This window comes from Toxoplasma gondii, chromosome Ib, assembly GCF_000006565.2.
Source record: "Toxoplasma gondii ME49 chromosome Ib, whole genome shotgun sequence".
NCBI classification, from domain to species: Eukaryota; Apicomplexa; class Conoidasida; order Eucoccidiorida; family Sarcocystidae; genus Toxoplasma; species Toxoplasma gondii.
In genome coordinates, this window is record NC_031468.1 from 1,291,638 (window position 1) to 1,312,196 (window position 20,559).

The window sequence follows — 20,559 nt, forward strand, 5'->3', positions numbered from 1 at the left end:
CGTGCGGAAACGTCAGAACATATTATCGGTCAGCATACGATGTGTCTACAGAGTTTCCTTCTGCAACGATTAATTACCACTCGCTGAGCGATGACGACACCGCAGTGCTCGGAGTAAAATGTTCTACAGAGTTTCCTTCTGCAACGATTAATTACCACTCGCTGAGCGATGACGACACCGCAGTGCTCGGAGTAAAATGTTCCGCTCCTCAGGCGTATTCGGCTATGCTCGCTTTCAGATCTACACCTTCGTTTATCGAACGGAAGCCGGAATGCTGGATCTCGTTATATTACACTTGCAATTCGGTGCAGTACGCAGATGTACGGCGGCAGTTGACAGAAGTATAGTTGGTCACTTTGGTGGCCATTCTCAGCCCTCTATTTGCCCACAATCAAAAATCTGCAAAATCTATTTCACATCTCCTGTGTGCCTCGGAACACACAGAATAAAAATGCCCCTCAGGTTGTGTTGGAACGGCTTGTACTCAGGAAGAGACACGGCTCCGCTACCTTTAGAGTGGTAGGGTGAATTTGCGCCCATGCAAAAAGATGCCCAGCAACATGGACCTTGAGAATGACATAGACGAAAAAGCTGAAAAGGCTACGGGTAACGAAACGGATGAGCAGAAGTCAGGCTGCCGAATTGTTACACTAAGAAATCGTTGCTTCGTGGCACAGTATAACGGATACAAATACCCACAGGCTCGCTGTCACTGCTCTGTTCTTCGTTGTTTCTCGCACCATGCGATCGTCGGCGTCTCATTCTTCTGCTTCTGCCTCCGTGTTCGGGCGTGGCACGGCTTCCCTCGCTGCCTGCAGCTCTTCGCCATCGTTCCGAAACGCCCTGTCGTTGGCCAAGAATCCCCCTGGTGGTTTCATCGGCACCAAAGGACTCTCCCGCTGACCCCCTATAGACGTCGCAAGCATCTAACTCGTGTCTACGTCGTCTTGCTTCCGTTCGTTCGACACGTGTACGTCTGTGCTCATCACTATCTGCAGGTGAGTCTGTGTGGCTGCTGCCTCCCCTATGGCGTCCCCTGTGGTCATCAGAACTGTACACTTCTTCATTCGCATGTCCGCTTGCAGTGTCGACTTCTTCACCTTGTGCGTCTGTGTCCGCTGCGAGTCTACGCGTGCGGCTCTGTCGCGCCGGAGAGGAATCTGCGTGTCTAGACGGCTGTGGTGTGTCTGAGTCGCTCGGTTGAGCCCCGGAGACCCCCACATCGTGGTCACTTTCCGCTGGTGTGACACTCTCGCCGTCGTCGCCTCCACTCTGCTCATCCGCTCCCCTCCGTGAACTTCGGAGAGACAAGTGCCAGCTCCCCTGTCCTGCGTCATCGTCTTCACCGTCTTCTTGACCCTCTCCGTCATCGTCTCCACTGTCTCCCAGTAAAGGTGACGGTTCGCTCACATTCTCTTCGTCTTCGTCACTATCATCGGTGTCCATTCCCAAACCGAAGCGTCGTCGGTGGCTGAAATAAAAGACAAGAGTCCGACGAAGATATCCTGTTCCAAACATCTCGCCAAGGTACGCGGCAGAGGACCGATATTGGATTTCAATAAACGACAGCATTACGGTTATTTGAGATCGTTCCTACTGCAGGCGTATTGTATGAATTACTGCGACCACTGGTATTTTGAGAACGAGAGAAAATTGAATTTCACGATACCGGTACAGCTTGTGTACAAGTGCTGGTTTCTCAGATATCCGGTGGGAACCACAATGTCCCTCCAGATGGCCTCCTGGAGGTCACGCACGAAAGCCGAACAACGTAGAATGAGGCATCAACACACAAAAAAGAGGACACGTGTATTCGTGCGTTTCACAGTCAGGCACAACGACAACTCATATGCGGAGGGAAACTGATGCGGAACCAAAAAACGTTTATTCCAACTCCCATCGTTTCCTTTGCGCACGCAGTTTCGAAAAACGGACAGAGTTCCGCGTCCCTGTACCGTGCCAAGAACGACTGAATGGAATACACGAGAAGACGCAAGTGAGAAACACACCACCTAAAGCAGGAACGCGTCAGAGGGACGCACCCACAAACAACCGCCATGATACAACCAGCCTCTCTGTGTCCTCTAGTCTTTGCGTCGTTTCTGCCTGGCACGAAAAAGGCACTTACAGCACTGCGAGACGGTTGAAGTGGCTGATGACATCCATGTTCTCCAGGCTTTCTGGAGTGACATACCTACGGAAACAAACGCGATACGGCAAAGGGAGACCCATGGCTTGTCTTAGTGAACACGCAGCTGAACCAAACAACTGCCACTACACCGAGCAAACTCAAAGCGACAAGAAACAAAAGGCAATCCGTCGTTGAGAAGAACGGAAAGCAGCAAATACCCGGACGTACGGAGCGTCTCATCGTATGGCTTTTGCATGACGCACTACTTTAGAGAACCCGTGACTGGCTGAACCGCACACGCACATCGGCGCGGCCCTACACAAACACGCGCATGCGTATGCGTCTACAGAGCACTATACACGCATGTGCTGTGTAAACTCAAGTGCGTCTGGTTCGCTCATGATGCTGATTTGAGCTAGAGCACCAGAGGGCTGAAAATGCTGGCCGAAGTCTCGAAAATACTTCCACACTCGCTCCCCAGAACTGTTTTATAGCTCTGTCTCACAGGAGAAGAGTCGGATATCCACATTCATTGCACGATTGATTCACTCGGGATCCCTGCACTTCTGTATGTGACTGCACTTGTGTTCTCTCACGTAAGAAACGAAACTCAAGGCACCTGGAGTATGTGCGTTGTCAGCGTCGCCATCGAGCCTACTTGTCGTCAGGCGGGTAGAACAGACAGTCATCAGAGATGCCGTCCGACTGTTTTCCAAGTGTCCAAAGGCGAATCATCCGTTCTATGCCGCACGTGGCCAGGACAGGAGAAGCTCGTCCTATCCCGATAGGCGGAGTGCTGACAGCAGCCACAACAACAGAGGCCCTTTATGGTGATCGTATAAAGTCCCCGATACAAAACGCTCCGCTCGAGTTCCACTGGGTCTGAAGAATGAAATTCACAAGTGTGCTGAGTTCCCTTACCTAGCACAGCAATTGACGATGGAGAGATGCCCGGAGAGGGTGTAGGCGCTGTAGAGAATCGTAGTGCGACGGTGAACTGCATGCGCCTCGAAATCAATAACGTCCGGCAGGCGCCAGACATGAACCTGATGACGCAGGCATGGAAGACACGAGAAAGGAACCGCAGCACGGTCGTACAAAAACCAAAGACGTCAGCTTCCAGCAGCAAGCAACACTGCGTTTAGATCCCCGCCAAGCACTCTGTGGTTCTGTAAGCCCTCAGATAACGTGTTCTGCGAGCGCCTACGTAGCTAAAATACCTCATACTGTGCAAAACGACGTGTGGGCGGGAGGCGACTGAACGACAAAGAGACAGGATCGAAGAGTGCCAGCGAACAGCCAAAACACCTTCGAGGTCTGGACGAAACAGCGGGTAACTAGCTGCCCTTCTTCGCAGAATTTTTCTTCAGCTGAGTGCCTCCGTGCCAAAACTGTTGGCCACGCGATTGCCTCAAACTGTTTGATCAACCCAGTGTTCCCTGGAGACTGTATCTAGGGGCACCAGCAGACCTACCTAGGCTGGACTACACACAGGAACATTCGTTACGCAGGTGTGTGATTGACACAGGGGGCGAAGGAGGCGCCAGAAGATCAAGAAGACGGAAGCAGGAACAACACCGCAAGCATAGGAATATGAGGAAGAAGATCGTTTCACATTTTTACGTTTCCACTGTAAAAGTGTAAAAAGACCACAAGCATCATGATTATGTTTGCGAAAATCGATCTAACTATTGAGGCTGCCTTCTACATAAAGGTAAAAAACTTGACACTCAATTTCCAGTTTTACCCACCGAGAAACAATAGTTTTTGAAGTAGAGTGAAAAGTATGCATCGATTCTAACAGACGTAATCCATCTTAGAACTGAAAAATCGGCACTTTTTTCTTTGTACCGTTTTCATTGTGAATTCCGCATTTAGCCACATATATCGAAAGAAACTGTGCTCTGCTGCCCCGACAGCGTCCTCCCGATACAGACACACTAAGATTGGATTTGCAACGGACACAGACCTAGCCACCCGAAGGGCTCATGATGAACAGAAGTGGCAGGCGCTCCTCCAGTCGGTGACCAGCCCGCTTGACAGAACAGTATTTCGCTGGCGCGTTTGACTCCGATGGCTGTTCATTTCGTTGAATGATAAACGTCTCTTTCCTTACACGTTTGTCTTCAGATCCAATTGCGATGTGGCGATCATCGAAGAGGAAACAGCCGGACTTTAGAGTCACCAGGTTCCACCATCCGTCGCTCCTCAGTTCGAAGAGAGGGAACTACATTCAGGGACAGAAAGGACGAAACAGGCAAGCAGGGTCATCATCAAACAACGCAGCGGCAAGGATAGGCGCCATCCACCACCACCAGTTACAAGAAGGGTCTTTGTCCGCGTACTGGAAGTGTACTTTCAATGAAGTGTGGCAATTTGAACAAGTCTTTGGGAACCGCACTCGCCAACATTTCCATCATTCAAGCACACACACACACAGATACTAGAATACTAGAGCATGCGGCGAGAGATCAAGACGGTTCACCACGCATTCATCCATACAATTCCCTGTGCGTGCGACACCCATTTGCACGAGTCCCGGAAAAAACATGGGAGGCATCGCGACAGTGGACACGATATAAACGACTTTCCATGTCTTCCGGCTCAGTCACGACTGACCTCCACATGCTTTGAAAAGGAGACGTTTGTGTCTGTGCAACCCAGAGGCTCTTACCTGCCCTCCAGTCGCGTAGACCAGCGGGGGTTTTCGAGTAAGAATGAGCAGCATCAATTTTCCTGACCAAGAAAAGTGGACGCGATGAGAGCCTCTGAGGAGCCTAGCATCGGCCCGTTTCGCTTTGAGGCCTTCCCCCCGCATCTGGCGTCTCCTGCCACCTGCGAAAGAGTCGCCGAGAGCCTCTGTCTCTCTTGCACGTCTCTGAAGCAGCCGAAGGAGGCGCCGTCTCAAGCGCATGCGTCGTCGATGAACTTCGCTTTGGTCGAGATCCGACAGCGCCTCTGAAGAAGCCTGAGGTGAAGCAGCATCACTTTCTGCTGCCTCGCCTTGCCCGGTCTCACGTCCACTGGAAACCGCCGCCAACTGGTCTATACTCCGTTGACTTGACGCACGTGAGGACCCTTGGCATTGCGTGTCTGCGTCGCTGCTGTCCTCACATTCGCCTTCCTCGACACGGTGCGTTCTTCTCCCGTGGATATCGAGTGTTTTTCTTTCTTCACAGAGGTCCCGTGGGTCTCCGCGCGCGTCGCCTACATCCGTTTGTTGTCCCGCCCCGACCCTATCGTGCCGCTCTGACGAAGAGACCAAGGCCTCCGACTCTGGAGAACGACTCAAGCAAGAATGGGGAGACCGACGAGTGTTTGGTGTCGACAGGAAACCACTGCACTCGGATCGCCGAGGAGAGCTGGAGGACGAAGCGGAACGCCGTCGGGACGCGACCTGCGAAGAGGCAGCCGAGAGGAGACTGCGAGACGAAGTTTCGTTTTCGCTTAAATTTTGATTCTCTGAAGGAGGAATCTGGCGACTGCCTGGTGCCACAGATTCGCCCATATCATGGAATTGGCGTTTTGCTTCCGAGACTGATGAAAATTTTGTTCTGTCTTCTCTGTGTCGACTTGTAGCAGGGAGGCGGGGGGCGCTTTGTTTAGGAGGTATCCCTTCGCAATCGTCCACCCGCTGTCTCTCTTGGCGGCACCTCACTTCACGGCTTGTTTTAGGCTCGCCTTTCTCAACTTCACTGGAACCGAAGTCGGCGCCTTGCCCCCTGCTTCGTCTCTCCTCTCTCGGCACTTTTGGACGTTCGTTTTTGAACTCGGAACTTCTCTCTTCTTCAGTCATCTCGCCTGCGGCTTCTCTCCGCCGACGAGAACGCGTTCTTCGCGATTCACTCCCGCTGCCGCCAGCACTGTGACGGGTGTCCCCGTGAGATTCCGTTTCGCCTTGAGTCTCCCCTCCGTTTGGAAAACTTGCTGGTCTTCTCCGCCAAGTCGCGGCAGCTCTCTCTCGGGTGCCGTTTTCGGATCCGACATCAAAGATGGGCACAGCCCCTGCGAGCTCATCAGGGTCCGAAACGTACCCTTTGCTTCTCGCACCTTCTTCGCTCACAGGGCCGCTCGCCGTGACTTCCAGTTTATTTGAAAGTGCCCTTTCGCCATCCTCAGTCTTTGTCGAAGACTGTGGAAGCACCACGGCAACAAACGGCTTTGTGGCGACTTCTTGAGCCCCCTTATTCGACTCCCTGGAACGAAAAGATGCGCAACTCTCTGGTCGCCCGACTTCTGGGAGAAGCGCTGCTTCAACCCCTCCTGCCTCGCGATCTCCGCAGTGGTCACTTGCCTTCTCTGCGTCTTGGTTTTCTTCGGATTTTTCGTTTGAAAGGTCGGTCGGCATCTCCCCCTGTGCTTGGTCTCCACCGCAAGCTGGACCATCAGCCAGGCCTCTGGTGCTGGTGCACTCAGGCCTCTCCTCGTTTTTCGTCGTCACTTCCATGAGCGGCCTTCGCCCCTTCCTTGCCGCGAGCCTTGACCTTCTCGCAGAAGCCGCCGCCTGTTCAATTGTCTCCTCATCTTCCATGTCTGTCCCAACAAAGGGCATCCTGTCGCCGGCTCTTCCGATGCCTTTCACCTCTGCGACATCCTCCGGTTCGCCACTCACATTGTTCTTTGAATGCATCCCTAGAGAGGCAGATCTCGAACGGTCCTCCTCCTCTTGGCCGCAGTCGACGACAGGAGAGATCTCTGCCTTCTTCTTCCTTCTTTTCCTTGTCTCCACGTTTCCTTCCGGAACCTCTGCCCTCTCGACACCGGCCTCTCCCTCACATCTCGAGTGCTTCCGCTTATATTCGAACCTCGTCAACGCCGGACGCAGCGCCGTTCTGCGGCCCTCTTGAGATGGTGAGAATCCTTGAGCTTCTTCTTCTACAGATGCGACAGCAACCGCTTCTCCCTCGAGTGTAGTTTGCGTTTGTTCTGGTGCCTCTTCTGCTACAGACTCAACTGAACTCTCATCTCTTTCACATCGAATTGTCTTCTTCGAGGACAGTCCCCTCGTCGTGCAAACGAAGTCATCTCCACTGAAGTCTGCGTCAGCTTCGCATTCGACGTAGGTCTCATCCTCCAAAGGGGAAATAAACGTCGGGGTGACCGACTGCAAGTGTTCTCTTCTCTCTCTCTGGTTTTCCTCTTCTTGAGAAAGAAACGAAGACGACGACCACGGGGAGGGCGGGGAACCCTCGTTTCCCCCATCACTTTCAGGTTTGTAGCTTTCCGACAAAAGCACTGGAGAAACGAAGCAAGACGTCGAAGGGCCAGAAGTCGAGGCTACAGCCGGCAAAGGCAATGCGCTCTGAAAAGCGTCATCGTGTCTCTGGTCTTGCTCCCCTCCCAAGGAGACCGAGGCACCCGAGTCACATTCCCTCCGTTCTTGCTCTGATGATCTTTCAAATTCTGGTCTGACGGACCTGCACTCTCCCTCTTTTCGTCGGCTGTCAGCTGCTCTGGAGGGTAGATGAGAAATCTCTTGAACAGCCTCGCTGAGGGCCCCCCTGCATCTGGCGCCTCGCGTCCCTCTATCGGAGGCAGAAGGAAGAAACGATGGCTTTACGGGGACTGCATGTGGGGTTTGTGCGGATGAATTGTCGGCCCGAATCTCGCCGTCGCTTGACCACCCGTCTGAATTTGCCTGTTGCTTCTTCGTCTCATCTCCGGCAGCATCAGATCCAGAAGACTTCTGCGTGCGATGCGAAGAACGAACAGAGCGAGGTGGAGAGGGAGAGGATGAAGAAGACGAAGAAGAAACAGAGGAAGATGACGCTGAAGAAGAGGAAGGCGAAGGGGTTGGAGAGGAAGAAGACAAAGATGAGGCAGACAACGAGGGCGAAGAGGGGGGAGACGAAGGGGAAGCAACATTCCTCGACCTGCGTCTACGTGGATGACCACGTGCAGGCGGGGAAGAACGCCGTGTTCGTCTTCTCCCGCGTTCGGAGGACGAAGTCCCTGACGACGAAGATGACCAATTCGAGGATGATGATGTAGAAGACGAAGAGTTTGCGGATGACGACGCTGAAGGCGAAGAAGACAGAAATCGTCTTTCATGTCCTCGTTCCGTCCTGCTTGCGATCTGCAGGCGGCCGTCTTGTGCCGCCGATTGCCGGCCGCGAGCGCCGAGGCGAGAGACAGAAGGGGGAAGACCTCCTGGGACTGAGGGGTGGCGTTCGTAATGAAGAACATCTTTCAAAACACAGACCGCCTCATTTGTGCGCAGGTCCTGAGCACAACGAGCACTCGCCAGCAGAAGTGTGTACGTCGGAATATCGGTTTCTATGTATAAACGAACTGTGCAATGTTTCTGTGAATCAAACACGATCACTCATGTTTTCGCACCTTCGTTGACCGTTCCCCCCTGAGAGTCTCTCCTTTTCTCAGTTTGTTCGAGACGCTAGAGCACGCCCGTCTGCTACAATAGGAATCGCCGTAGAGACGGCCAGGCTAATTGGTACTCAGCTCTCAAAAAGCCAACAGAGAAACCACGATAAAACGGTTTATTGGGAAGGAGCTCTCAAGTTCATCGCTCTTGTGGAGAATCGCCTCTCTGCGCTGAACCGCATTTTGCCGTCGGCCTTCGCGGCCTCTCCCACAGTGGAGCATGCGGCCAGAGAGCCACTCGTCCCCGCCATACATGTCTCAGCAAAGAGTTCTTCTTTCTCCTGGAAAGAACGAGCGACGCGTGAACCGATCACTGCACGTTCAGGCTCCCCCCTGCATCTGTTGAGATTTCGGAGTGCGTTTCCACCGGGTCTGCTCGGCTGCCTAAGGACGTTTATTCACCTCCTTACCACGAGCGCCGCTTTTTGGCAGCAGCAGTAAGCGAAAAGGAACTGCTGGACAGGGTGAACACAGACGCTCAAAACAGAGGCGCCGGCGCGAGTGACGACGCGTCCCAGCCTGTCGCGTTCTCTGCGAAGACCCCGACGCAGAGACAGACAGCACAAGAGCAACGAAAGCTCTCCATCGCGTTATGTGTCAACGGTGGACAGACGCACGTCCTTTGACGATGCTCTTGCCTCCATCAGTGGCGACTCGCCTAGTCTCCTTAGACGCGGAACGCGTCTGCCGAACGATTCAACGCGATGGGTGGTAATGACGACACCACATCCGTTTCAGCCATAGTTCAAACCAGTTGTTCTTTCGCCCCGTTTCTCACTGTAGTTTGCGTACGCCTGTCTGTGATGTACCTTCTCCAGCGAGGGAAATCGGGAAGCACCACGCTTTGGTTCGTAATCTCAGTTCCGCATCACCAGTGCATCAAAGATACAAAACCAGTGGCGGAATGCAATAACTGGTGCCCCTGAGGTTTTTCTGTCGTAGACGAAAGCATTCCCCACGTAACAAGCTGCTTTCTAGCCGTTCCGGCAAGCAGATGCATCCGTTGTCCCGCGCGTCTTTCACTCACTCACGTGTACGCGTCTGCTCTTCTCTTCCTCGGGCAGCGCCCGCTCGGCCACTGCTTGTATTCTGTATTTGATTTCATCTCGTTTTCCCTCTCCGTCTCCACCCGCATTGGTTCTGTTTTTCACTTCTACCAGACTCTGTCTCACCGGAAATCGAACGTCTCGACAGTGCCCGCCTCCATCGCGACGATTGCTTGTTGGTGTTGAGAGAAGAGGAAAGAAGCCTGGAAGCTAGCGCCTGCGTCCATCGTCCGAAGGAGCCTCAGGCGGACCTCGCGAGGCAAAGAGGCTTCTCGGCGCAAAGCGTCCACGTCATTGCGGACCTGAGAAACAAGAACAAAGAGAAGTATTTGAGACAGTGGCGACCTGAAGACAAGACAGAGATGAATCGAACAACTGTGCGCAAATCCTTGTCACAAGGAACGCCACAACGGAATTCAGTCACTAATGGAAGAGAGGAGAGAGCTTCGAAAAAAGTCCGGTAGAGTGCCTTGAAGTCCACAGGGAAACGCATGTACCACTAGAACAGGCGATGGAGAGAACAATTGACGAAACAGAAAGCAGCATCCAAAACGCATTTCAATGGTTCCCAATGAAGTGGAAATGAGAGGCCCGCGCTCTCGTTGTGTCCCTCTCCTTGCTGCTCCTGCTCTCTGAAAGACAGGAATTAAAGTGTGAATTTGATTATTTCAACGGTCGAGCAGGAGGAGAGAGGAGAGAGGAGAGAGAAGAACAACTCACAAATGGACAAAGAGTGGAGACCCAAAACGGATTCTTTAATTCAAGGGCCTTGACCAAAGCGAAGCGAAACTCACCACAACGTCGCTCGGATTCTCCATAGAAACGCGCGTGACTAAACCGTCGTTCCCGCACGTCAGGACGTATTGGTCTGAGGCTGACGAATGAGGAAAAGAGAAAAAAACAGTCAAAGGAGAAACGGCAAAACATCTACAGCGTGGAAAACTATACGGCAAGCGAGGCATGTTTGCCGGTGAATATAAAGCAGCAACGCAGACAGCAGCCACAATGCGCCACAACCCCCCAGCCAATGCAACATCGACGGATTCGAGGTCGTGAAAAGGAAACACACATTCATGAAGAGTGGAAACGTGAGTTGTCAAAGACAAGCGGAAAAGAACAGGCAGCGCCGAAGGAAGCGAGGAGGATGAAGGCGACAGCAGAAGGAAAGACAGCAGAGGCAAACAAAAGAGAAGAGCAAAGACTAAAACGACAGACAGGAAAACACAACTCCCGTGCACACTTGTGATGACGAGGAACTGCGAACATCGAACAGGCAAATACCGTGAGAGAAACGTCACGTAAAACACAGAGAGAGCCACGACGTCCGGAAACGTTTAGATCTGAACGCCTGCGGTAAAGTCAATTTGTTTCTCTAACCAAATGCAGAAAGACGCTCTGGAATCACTTGCGGAGCCGCATGCAACACGCGCGGTACCGCACGTTCATACGAAAGGACTAGACTGGATATACCGGCGGAACCGTCCTCCCCTTGATCACACTCAGCGCATACACTTTATGCATGGACTGCCAATGAGGTGGTACATACTGTTTGACTCCCTGCTACAAAAGCGTATAGAGGGCTTTCTAGGTTTCTGAACATGCCGCGAAAAATCAGAGACCCCGAGCGCATGCCCCCTCTTGCAACACTCACAGTCGAAGACGACTCCAAAAATGTTTTCTTGGTGTTTCGTCTGAATCTCCTGGAAAGGAAGATTCCTCGGTTCTCCCACATGCCACAGCAGAACGCGTTTGTCGTCGCCGCCGCTCCCCAAAATCGTGCCATCCGTCGAGAAGCTGCATGCAGAGAATAGCACGCGGATCCGTCATCACTGCTTCTTGTACTCACACAGAACTCTACCTACCTACCTCTCTGTCTGCCTGCCTCTGCGTCTACATGTGCATTCACCTATCGATCGATCTGCATGCATACACACAGGTAGTCGTGTACTTGATTATCTATCTACCTACCCGTCTATGCATTTATCCCTCTATCGGTCTCTCTACGGCTTCGGCTATATGACTACCTGTCTAGTTGTCTACCTGTGTGTGTCTCTATGTCTCTATCGATTCAGCTCTCTATCCAGGTCTATCTACGTGTATTCCGCTATCCAATAAACACATGGGGATGGATGAACCGTAGGCCAACTGTTGTGAGAAAGAGACAGAAGCACGCAAGCGGCAATCTGAGGTCTACAGAGAACACAAGATAAGCTGACCAACCAGAGAAGAAGCCCCGAACCGAGGATACGTGAGGGACACAGACAAAACGAAAGAATGCCGTGACGGCGGGGAGAACCCAAACTCCAGACTCTCAACTTCCACCACTGTGGCGCTGGTTTTGGGCACAAAAACTCAATTACAGATAGCGACATGGTTCTCCCTGCATGCATTGCCTTGCAGTTATTTCAAAACAAGCCCCCCATTCGAAAGCAGGAAACGAACGCAGGACAGCCTGAAAGGTGTCAATAAGTGAGCATTTTTATCGTGATTCTAAATTTCGAAACCAATGAGAAATCTGTCCATGGAAACCAAACGTGGAGAGCGGACAGACATCAGGACTACCTCTAAATCACGCGAGAATGAAAGCGTGGAAATGGTACAAAGGTGCTCTTTGCTCATTCTTGTGAAAAGATCCAGAAATGAAAAACTGCGTCCTTTGCTTGCGCCTCACTGACCTGATGGCATTAACACAACCGTAGTGGCCACGCGCGCGAAAGCTGCGACCAAACGCATCGTCATGGAGAATCTGCTGTCGAAAAAAACGATCGACGCCTGCTTGATAAAGGCCCCCGACGGCTCCCCGTGGGCGCCCCCAGCCACCACCGGCTCGGCCTGTACGTACACCGCGAGAGCCGAGGCCCTCCATGTACGGAGACGACGAGCAGAAGAGGGGAGGGGGGGCGAAAGCAGGAGGGACGAAAACGTTGTATCTCTGAGAGGTGAATGCGGCAGAAGAAGAGAGAGGTGGTACAGATGCAGAGCGCCGGAAGACAGGCGGATCGACTTTGTCGGAATGAAGCAAAGAAGCACTGCCTTCTGAGGCTGCGGCGCCCGCAGGATCTGTATTAGGTTCATGAAAGCAGGGGAGAAAATTTGGGGACTCCACCGGTTTCCCCTGGGGGTTTGTCAAAACTCGTTCATGGCAGGGAACGAGAGACCGCTGCCTAGCTGTTGACTCTGCGTCACCACTCTCACATTCGGAGTCGTCGTCTTGCATGCTGTTTCCTACTGTCATCTCTGTTCTCTCGTCCTTCTTGATCGACGTCATCACCACGCAAGCACCCCCTTCGCTCCCTCCTCGCCCGAGTTCGTCTTCCAAGAGTTGCTCTTGCGGATCTCTCAACTCGCCTATCTTCACCTGCCATCCTGCTTGCTGATTCTCCACTTCTCCGTCTCTCCTCTCCTCTTTGGGGTCCTGAAAATCAGCTCTTCTTCCACCCTCTTGTTTGCGCCGCTGCTGCCACTTGCCGCTTTGGCCCGCCAGACCTTCTTGAGTTCTCAGGCTGAGCTCGCTGCCTGTGTGCCTCCGATTTGTTGGGCTGCGTTGTGCGTCCCCAGCGTCCCTCCGCAGCATCGCTATCTCCCTGCGCGTCTCGCGGTCGTCCTTCCCTCCGTCGATGTTTCTTGGTCTTCCTCTCGACTCGTTCAAAAACTGGAGAGGGTGCGACGGAGGCGGGAGAATGGCACCTCGTCTCGCGCTTTGCAGAGTGAGAAGAAGATTGGTTCGAGAGAAAGGACGAAACACCGTCGGGTCTGTGACGCGAGCAAACAGACGAGCTTCGTCGGCGTTGACGCTAGCGGAGTCTTCTTCTCTCTTGAGCTTCTCAAAGGCCCACGCCCACATGCCCTCACTCGCATCAGGCGCCGCGGCCCTCAATGGAGACACCGACGGCGACAGCGACGCAGGAGAGGCTGAAAACGCGCAAGGGAAAGAGGAACAGACGGAAGAGGAAGAGAGAGAAGACGAGGCAGACGAATGACTGGAAGACGAATACAACGAAGACGCAGAAGGAAAGGAAGACGAAGCGGAAGGAGAGAGGGCAGGGAGACCGCAGGGAAAGAGACTGGAAGAAGAGAAGTTGCGGCTCTGCGACGTTCGCTGATCTTTGTTCCTCTCTCGGCGAGAAGAGACAGAAGACTGCGAAACAAACAGAGGCAGGAGGCTGGAAGGAAGGACGGCATGCTCTTGGCGGGAGCTACTTGAGGGAGAAGAGACGGAACTCGCTATCGCATGCACTCTCTCTGAAAGCGAAAGAGGGCGCAACCAACGGCAGGGATCGGACGGCGGCAACTCCCAAAGGACGGGAGAGAAACACGGAGAAGCTTCCGGTGAGGAAGAGAGCGGAGACGTATCAAGAACCATCGTTGCGAACCAGAGTGCACCAAAAGACCGTGAGACATGAATCTCATGACAGCTCGGCTCTGCAATACCTCACCGTCTCCACTGATACAGACTCGCAGCCACTGTGTATGTCAGTCTGCCGACAGGACTCTACATCTATACATGCATATATGCATGTATACATGAGTATACATATACGCATATATACTAGGATTCTTCTCGCCTCCAGAAGATTTATTTTAGTTCTGTGCCTGGACGTGCTGCGGGGTTGTTCTTGTTCCTTTCTCTCGCAAATATTCCTCTTTCCGTGTAGAACGCTTATCGGCGATTGTCCCTCCGACCAAAGCAATCCTGTCCGATTTCCACCCGTACCCCTTGCCAGCTGGAGCGACACCCCACTTGAGGTGTACGCACAGCGAGGAGTACTGGAGACCAGGCGTGCGACCAGAGAGAGAGAGAGGGAGATTCCTTCAGGCTTCCACGCCCTTCTCTTGAAGTGATCGTTCTCTCTTTGTTACGGACTTTTGGAGACACAATCCGGGGTGCTGCTGTTCATGGGGGCGCGAGGAGACATGAGGGAATAAACGATTTAGAGGAGACAACGCAGAGGCATCGATGTGACCTGGAGAAATCGCGGTCGACATGTCTTCACAGGGGAACGGATGGGGACAGAACGGAAAGTCAGAAAAACCGCGAAAGTAGAGAAGATCGATTTGCGGCTGTCGTGTTGGAGGGAAGAACGAAGAAACTGAGGCCTCCAGGAAAGACGTAAGCAAGAAAGACAAAGGAAAACTGGCGAACGTGTGACCTCAGAGACAAGCGTAAATTAACGCCAGGGGAGAGTGGCCAGCACGAGCCTTTAACGAGGAAAGAGACACAACAGCGACAGCCGCTGTCCGATGGGGTCCACCGTCGAAGGGTATCTCCTGGGGACGGACATGGAAGAGAAGAAAACTCGAGACGATTCGACGCGAGTGGCAACGCGTTCACCGCCGAAGCCTTCCTCTCGAACTGGAGAGAAAGACAGGAAGTCGATGACGAGTTTGACGAGGTCGTTCAGAGTTTGGGGAGAAGAGAAGAAAAGTGACAGAGGGCGGCGCCTCAAAGAGACCCGTGTGGGATCGTGGGAAACGGACAAGTTCACTGTCTTTTTATCAACGTTCCGATTCGTGGAACACACCTCCTGCCTCAAGCGTTCGTTGCCTGTCGCCGGAACGAACAGACAGAACACCGAAATCAAGCGTCGTCTGCCGAATGGAGAGCAAGCACGCTACTCCTTCTCATCCGAGACACCGAAGGCACAAAAAGGCGAAGACGGCGATTCTTCAACGGGAATGCTTCTCTAGTACAAGAGTGAGGAAGGACGCTCGAGCCACACAGCCACAGACGCCTGACGCACAGCGTCAGCTCACTGACGAGATACTGGAGAACGGTCGGAGATGAAGGAAATCAAAGATTAGAGTGCTGCCGAGAAGGCCTGAGAGAAGAGCTACTTCAGTCAGATTTGAGCGAGGCAGAAAAAAAGTCTCTCAGCGCAGCTCTTCTTCGGAGAGAGACGCGACACTCCCCAGGGAAAAGCATCCATTCACCGAAAAAGGAAGAAAGCGAGAAGGAGTGGAAGCGCATTTCCGACTCACACAAGCGAAGGCGTGCGAAAGGAAAAGGGGCAAGGACATTTTTTTTGCGTACTCGAGTTCGTTCGAGAATTTGTCAAAGGTCACTCGTTTACCAGACGCAGCTTTCGCGAAAGGAAACCCCCGTAGATGCGGGTGTCGAGCCTACTTCAGAGGCAAATGCGCGAATAAGATGCAGAATAAGAGGAAGCTGACAAGATTTGTCGTCAAGAAGCGAACGATGGTGTGAGAAAAAGACTCAGCTGGAATTGTGCAGAAATGAATCTCCGGAGACTTGTCTCAAACGACTAGCATCGACTACACTTGCAGGAGTGGTGGAAGGCAGGAGACGGATGAAATCCCGTTTTCCTTGACGAAAAAGACGCCCTCTCGTCCACTTGTTCGTCGAACGAAGGGATTCAAGTTCCCTTATCAACTGCGGAATACGATACAATCATTCTTATCTAAATAGGTGTACAAAAGGTGTCTTGTCTGTCACGGTTATTGTGACGAGGAAACCAAGTTGGCTAGAAGTCGCATGCAGAGCCATATGCAACGACTCTGTCGTTCGTTAAAGCGTTCCTTCAGTGATTTTGGGGAGTAGATCGCCGCCTTCTTGATGCCGTTCCTCTGTTTTTCTCGAGTTTTTTTTGGGTTCCCACCGTCACTTCTCGACAAGATACATGAATCAAGAGAACGGCAAGTGGCTAAGTGACTGCAAGCGTCGTCTCCGTGTTCCGCTAGACGCAGAAAAGGAAGAATTTGAACAGCTTTTCAAGCTGTTGAATTTGAATCCCGTTCGCAAGCCCAACAAGTGACATATCCGTTGCCACAGTGCTTGACGCACCTTTATGTCTCGTTTTTACACACTCGCTAACCCAGCCAACTGTGCGAGGCGTTTCTCGCCTTGTTTTGCCTCTCCGCGGATTAAGGTTTCAGAGACAGGAGCAGGAGCCTTACCCGAAGGGCAGAAGAGTCTCGTCTACTGCGCCATGTTTGTCTTGAATCATGCGTTCTCTATGCCCCTGGTTTCTTCCTTGGTAAATCCGTTTGAGAGATTTAACACACACCGGTGCTGAAGGAACTTCGTCCCCGGATTTCGGGCAACAGAAGAGAAAATGCGGTCAAAGCGAGCCTCCCTGTTTCCTGACGACCACAAAAGTGCATAGGGAACAGAAAAAAGCCGTAAACGCGTACGTCTGCCCCACAGCCATAAGGCGAGTCTACTGGACCCGTTCCTCCCTTCTTTGTCTTCATCGATGACTCTTGTTCCCTCTCCTTCCTCTTCTTCTTCCTCCTGTTCTTCCTCTTCGTCTTCCTCTTCTTCCTCTTCCTCTTCTTCCTCTTCCTCTTCTTCCTCTTCTTCCTCTTCTTCCTCTTCTTCCTCTTCTTCCTCTTCCTCTTCTTCTTCCTCTTCTTCCTCTTCTTCCTCTTCCTCTTCTTCTTCCTCTTCCTCTTCTTCTTCCTCTTCCTCTTCCTCTTCCTCTTCTTCGTCTTCATCTGCCTCACATCTGCCTGCATCTCACCGTTCTTCAGCGCCATTGAGGAAGGCGGCGTTTGCCACTCTGGAAGAGTACCTCAGAGTTGCGAGGATCTACTTTTTCGCAGGCTTTTGTTTCCTTCCGATTCTGTGGTTCCTCAACGTCCGCATGTTCACAGAAAGCCGCTTAACTCTCTTGTCTCTCCGAGTACACTCTGCCATTCAGGAATCTCAGAGAGTAAACAGCGATCCCGAGAAGGGAGACAGGCGAGAGAAAAACAGAAGAAGGAAGGAAGACTCATCCCCGACGGAAGGCGCCGCAAGGCTCTCGACCTCTCCGGTGCTCTCTTCTTCTCTAGATAGCGAACTTCGACTAGACTTGCAAGCCGTGCGAAGGAAAGACGATGCAGAAGACCAGCAAGAAGAACGCGAAGCACGCAAGAGAGAAGCAGAACAAGAAGGAGAGGAAGAACAACAGAGAGGAGACGAAGAGGACGACGAACGAGAACGAGAACTAGAAGCGGAGAGGGAAAGAGAACAGGATGGCGAAGAACAGGAGAGACAAGGAGGGGCGTATCGGTTGACACGAAGAGATGCTCTGAAAAAACTTCAAGACCTACGCTCTTGTGAGACGAGAACACAAACCACTTTGAATTCGATTGTATCTTACGAAGTTCTACAAGAAGATCAAAACGCTGACGGGGACGGCCTGTGTCTCTTTCACATAGCCCTTTGAAATAAAATGCACTCTTAGGGACGCGTGAAGCGAGCGACGTGCAGCTTGCTTCTTTGTCGACAAGTAGATCGGTGGTTGAAAAGAGGTAGAGACTGTTGCATTTCTCGTTACCGCAGTGAGCAAACAGAGGGTCTCTATCTACGTCTCCTTCTCCTGCTTTCAGCGAACGCGAGGTGGGGTTCAAAACGACGCAGCCAGCCTTTCGCTTGTGCACGCAACTCGCATTTTGCCCTTTTGCTTGCGTCTTCTCCATCTTCTCCTTGGCAGATGCTTCAAAGTCGAGACGCGCCCTCTGGGGCAGTGGTGCGCTTCTTTTGGTGAGCAGTCGTTTCTGCTGTCCCCGATTTTTTTAAACGAACTGCGGGAGGGAACAGAAGGACCATGGAGCCAGCCGGACGGAACGCTGCACATCGTCAGTGGAGGTTCCTAGGTTTGGATGCACTCTCCTTTTCTGTGGTGAATCCGCTCTGGATGGGAGCACTGGCTCGAGCGCCCCGGAAGATGGGATGTCCCTGTACACTTAGAAAGGCTGATCATGAAAAAAAGAGAAACAGAAGAGCGGCAAAGGGACAAACTGAAAGGTGGAGGATTGCGTCGGACGATCGGAGGAACATAGATGAAAGACGTCTCTCTGTTCGTCTAATTATCTGACTGTCTCTACGAGTTACTTTTCGAGGACGATACGTAACGGACGGCACACTGAGACCCTGAAAATAGTTCCTTATCACATCAGAGGCCTTTATCAGGGTAAATCCGTTAGTTGAAGAAATACACAAACACAAATCTTAACGTTATTCAGTTTTCCTGCGTCATCGTGTCCGTAATGTATATATATATATATATATATAATCAGCATCAATCGTTTCAAAAATGGATCGGTCTGAGGGTGGCTTGAGTTCTTTTTCTGGGTCTTTCAACCGTAGTCATGAGTGTGTGTCTCTCCTCATTTTTTCGGTGCTCTTCAGATTTGGGCCGTCACGTTTCAAGTACTTTGCGCTTCAAACGCCGCATGGAGCGAGTTCTTTCGTCTCCCTTGCCCTCCGCCTTTTCTCAGTTGTCTTTCACGTGCTTGTACACCCTCGTCTCTGCCTTATTCCCCGTCTGTCGGCTGTGCTTCAATTGCTTCTCCGTCGTCCTCTTCATTCGGCGATGTCCCACCTTCTCTCACACCAGTCTCTGTCTCGCCGTCAGGTTTCCCTGCACTGGTTGTTGACTCGATTTCTCTTTCTTCTTCTGCCTCTTCTCCACATTTCCCTTCCTCCTCTTCTTCCGCTTTTCCTCTCTCTGCGTCTGCCTCTTTGCGTCGCGCAGCCTCCCCAGGCGCCTCTCTGCAGCTGAGGGATTATCGAGAGGCCGCGCGAGCGCGTGCAGACGAGGGCTGAGAGGGCCAGAGTCTCCGAGAATCTGGGAAGGTCACTTTGTCTCTTCTCTGCAGACTGATGCAAGGCTGTATGCAAAACGTGGATTTTTGCGGTGTGGACTAACATGCAGCAGACCCAGGGAACAACACAATGTGCTGATGGCTCTCTGCTCCGACGGTTGGCGGAGTGTCGCGTTCGACTGTGCAGAAGGAGGGGAAAAGGCCTTTGAAGCGAACGCGGTCTGCGTTTACGCATTTGCCTCGTTGGCAGAACCGGTTCATGGACGTTGACACCCGACGTCGCCTGAAGTCGCATGTTGTTTCAGCTGACATGTTCACTTGCGAGGCGTATGTATAGAAAGGTGGAGAATCGTAGACAGATAGATAGCTGTCGAGAGATGCAAAAAGAAATAGAGAGGCGTGGACAGGTGTAGAAAAAACAGAGGCATAGAGAGATTTGGATAGAAAAAGATAAATAGAAATATATAGGTCTTAGAGGTGAACGGCGGAGTATATGACGAATGTTTGATGCGCATCGGCAAGAACCGACGTTTGCTCCGTCGCTGCTTCCTTCCATCTCCGTAACATATTTGCACTCTGATGGAGTGGGGCTTTGGCTCCGTTTGCGTCCGGTCTAAGTGCCTGAGTCTGTTTTCTTCTCTTGGAAGAGGCGTGAAAGTTGTGGCACATGGTGTCCGATTAGGTAAGATCAGCTTGGTTTAGAAGGCTCTATTTCTCGCGACATCACCATAGTCTATTTCATAATCACTTTTGAGGACGGTATGGAGAATGGGGATTGACAGCTGCAGTAGGGTTTTCCTGGATATGGTCCCTGCAGAATACGCCTGCTTTCAGAATTTAGACGGCAGACTCACATCCCTAGCAAGACAGGGTCTTTTCGGTGGTCAAAATAACAATACCGGAAACAAACGATTTTTCCTTGTGCACACACTCTCCGGGTAAGACACGAGTTTTTACTGTTCACTAAAGAAAATTGGAAATAGGCGGGCGCATTAGTTCTTGGGGAAACGGTAAGCTTGGATGCACAGATGGGCATCATTAACCCTTGTTCGTTTTCTACCAGCTTAACAACTCCGTCTAGCTTAAAGGGTCCTTTGTTTAGGGCAGCGTCAAACAAATCTAACTTACTATCAACTGTGATGCACTGATGGTCATCATTATCCTTACACGCTTTCTACCTACTCGATTCTTCAAATTAAGGCAAGGAGCCTTCGGGGTAGGACTCGTGATAAGCAGAAGCAGGTGTCCGAAAGGGACGCAGGCGATTAAAGGAAAAAAGAAGTCAGTTTCTCCCCTCCACGTCAGAGAGTATGTCAAGTCATCTAAACTGCAGAGTCGAGAAACCATTTACGCGTTAGCAGAGGAACATAGCAAACAGGCTAACATCGAATCAGAAATATCTCAACAGGGTGAGAACAGCACACGCGAACGTGGAATAAGGAACGGCGC

At 52.0% G+C, this 20,559-nt stretch overlaps 2 protein-coding genes across 2 annotated transcripts; one reads left to right on the forward strand and one right to left on the reverse strand.

Moving 5' to 3' along the window:
* Nucleotides 1-265: 265 nt before the first annotated feature.
* On the reverse strand, nucleotides 266-16,007 carry TGME49_209520 (WD domain, G-beta repeat-containing protein). Its single transcript, XM_018779468.1, has 11 exons — nucleotides 12,234-16,007; nucleotides 11,210-11,352; nucleotides 10,353-10,432; nucleotides 9,685-9,860; nucleotides 8,923-9,043; nucleotides 4,806-8,354; nucleotides 4,248-4,358; nucleotides 3,053-3,177; nucleotides 2,790-2,927; nucleotides 2,129-2,194; nucleotides 266-1,471 (listed from the first exon to the last, which is right to left on the reverse strand). Exons 1-11 carry the CDS (start codon nucleotides 13,919-13,921, stop codon nucleotides 646-648), a joined length of 7,023 nt encoding a protein of 2,340 aa, XP_018638437.1. The 5' UTR covers nucleotides 13,922-16,007; the 3' UTR covers nucleotides 266-645.
* Nucleotides 16,008-16,174: 167 nt separating this feature from the next.
* TGME49_209530 (hypothetical protein) lies at nucleotides 16,175-19,670 on the forward strand. The gene is made up of 3 exons (XM_018779469.1): nucleotides 16,175-17,619; nucleotides 17,997-18,046; nucleotides 18,695-19,670. The coding sequence occupies exons 1-3, from the start codon at nucleotides 16,773-16,775 to the stop codon at nucleotides 19,109-19,111; spliced, it is 1,314 nt and encodes a 437-aa protein (XP_018638436.1). The 5' UTR covers nucleotides 16,175-16,772; the 3' UTR covers nucleotides 19,112-19,670.
* Nucleotides 19,671-20,559: the final 889 nt, after the last annotated feature.

Coding starts and splice junctions, on each gene's coding strand:
- TGME49_209530 (XM_018779469.1), top strand. CDS start 16,773: ATGACTCTTGTTCCCTCTCCTTCCTCTTCTTCTTCCTCCTGTTCTTCC. Junction 17,620..17,996: donor ACTTCAAGACCTACGCTCTT/GTGAGACGAGAA, acceptor TCTCCTTGGCAG/ATGCTTCAAAGTCGAGACGC. Junction 18,047..18,694: donor GCAGTGGTGCGCTTCTTTTG/GTGAGCAGTCGT, acceptor GGTGCTCTTCAG/ATTTGGGCCGTCACGTTTCA.
- TGME49_209520 (XM_018779468.1), bottom strand. CDS start 13,921: ATGGTTCTTGATACGTCTCCGCTCTCTTCCTCACCGGAAGCTTCTCCG. Junction 11,353..12,233: donor GGTTGTGTTAATGCCATCAG/GTCAGTGAGGCG, acceptor CTCTGCATGCAG/CTTCTCGACGGATGGCACGA. Junction 2,195..2,789: donor TTCTACCCGCCTGACGACAA/GTAGGCTCGATG, acceptor TTGTTTCCGTAG/GTATGTCACTCCAGAAAGCC.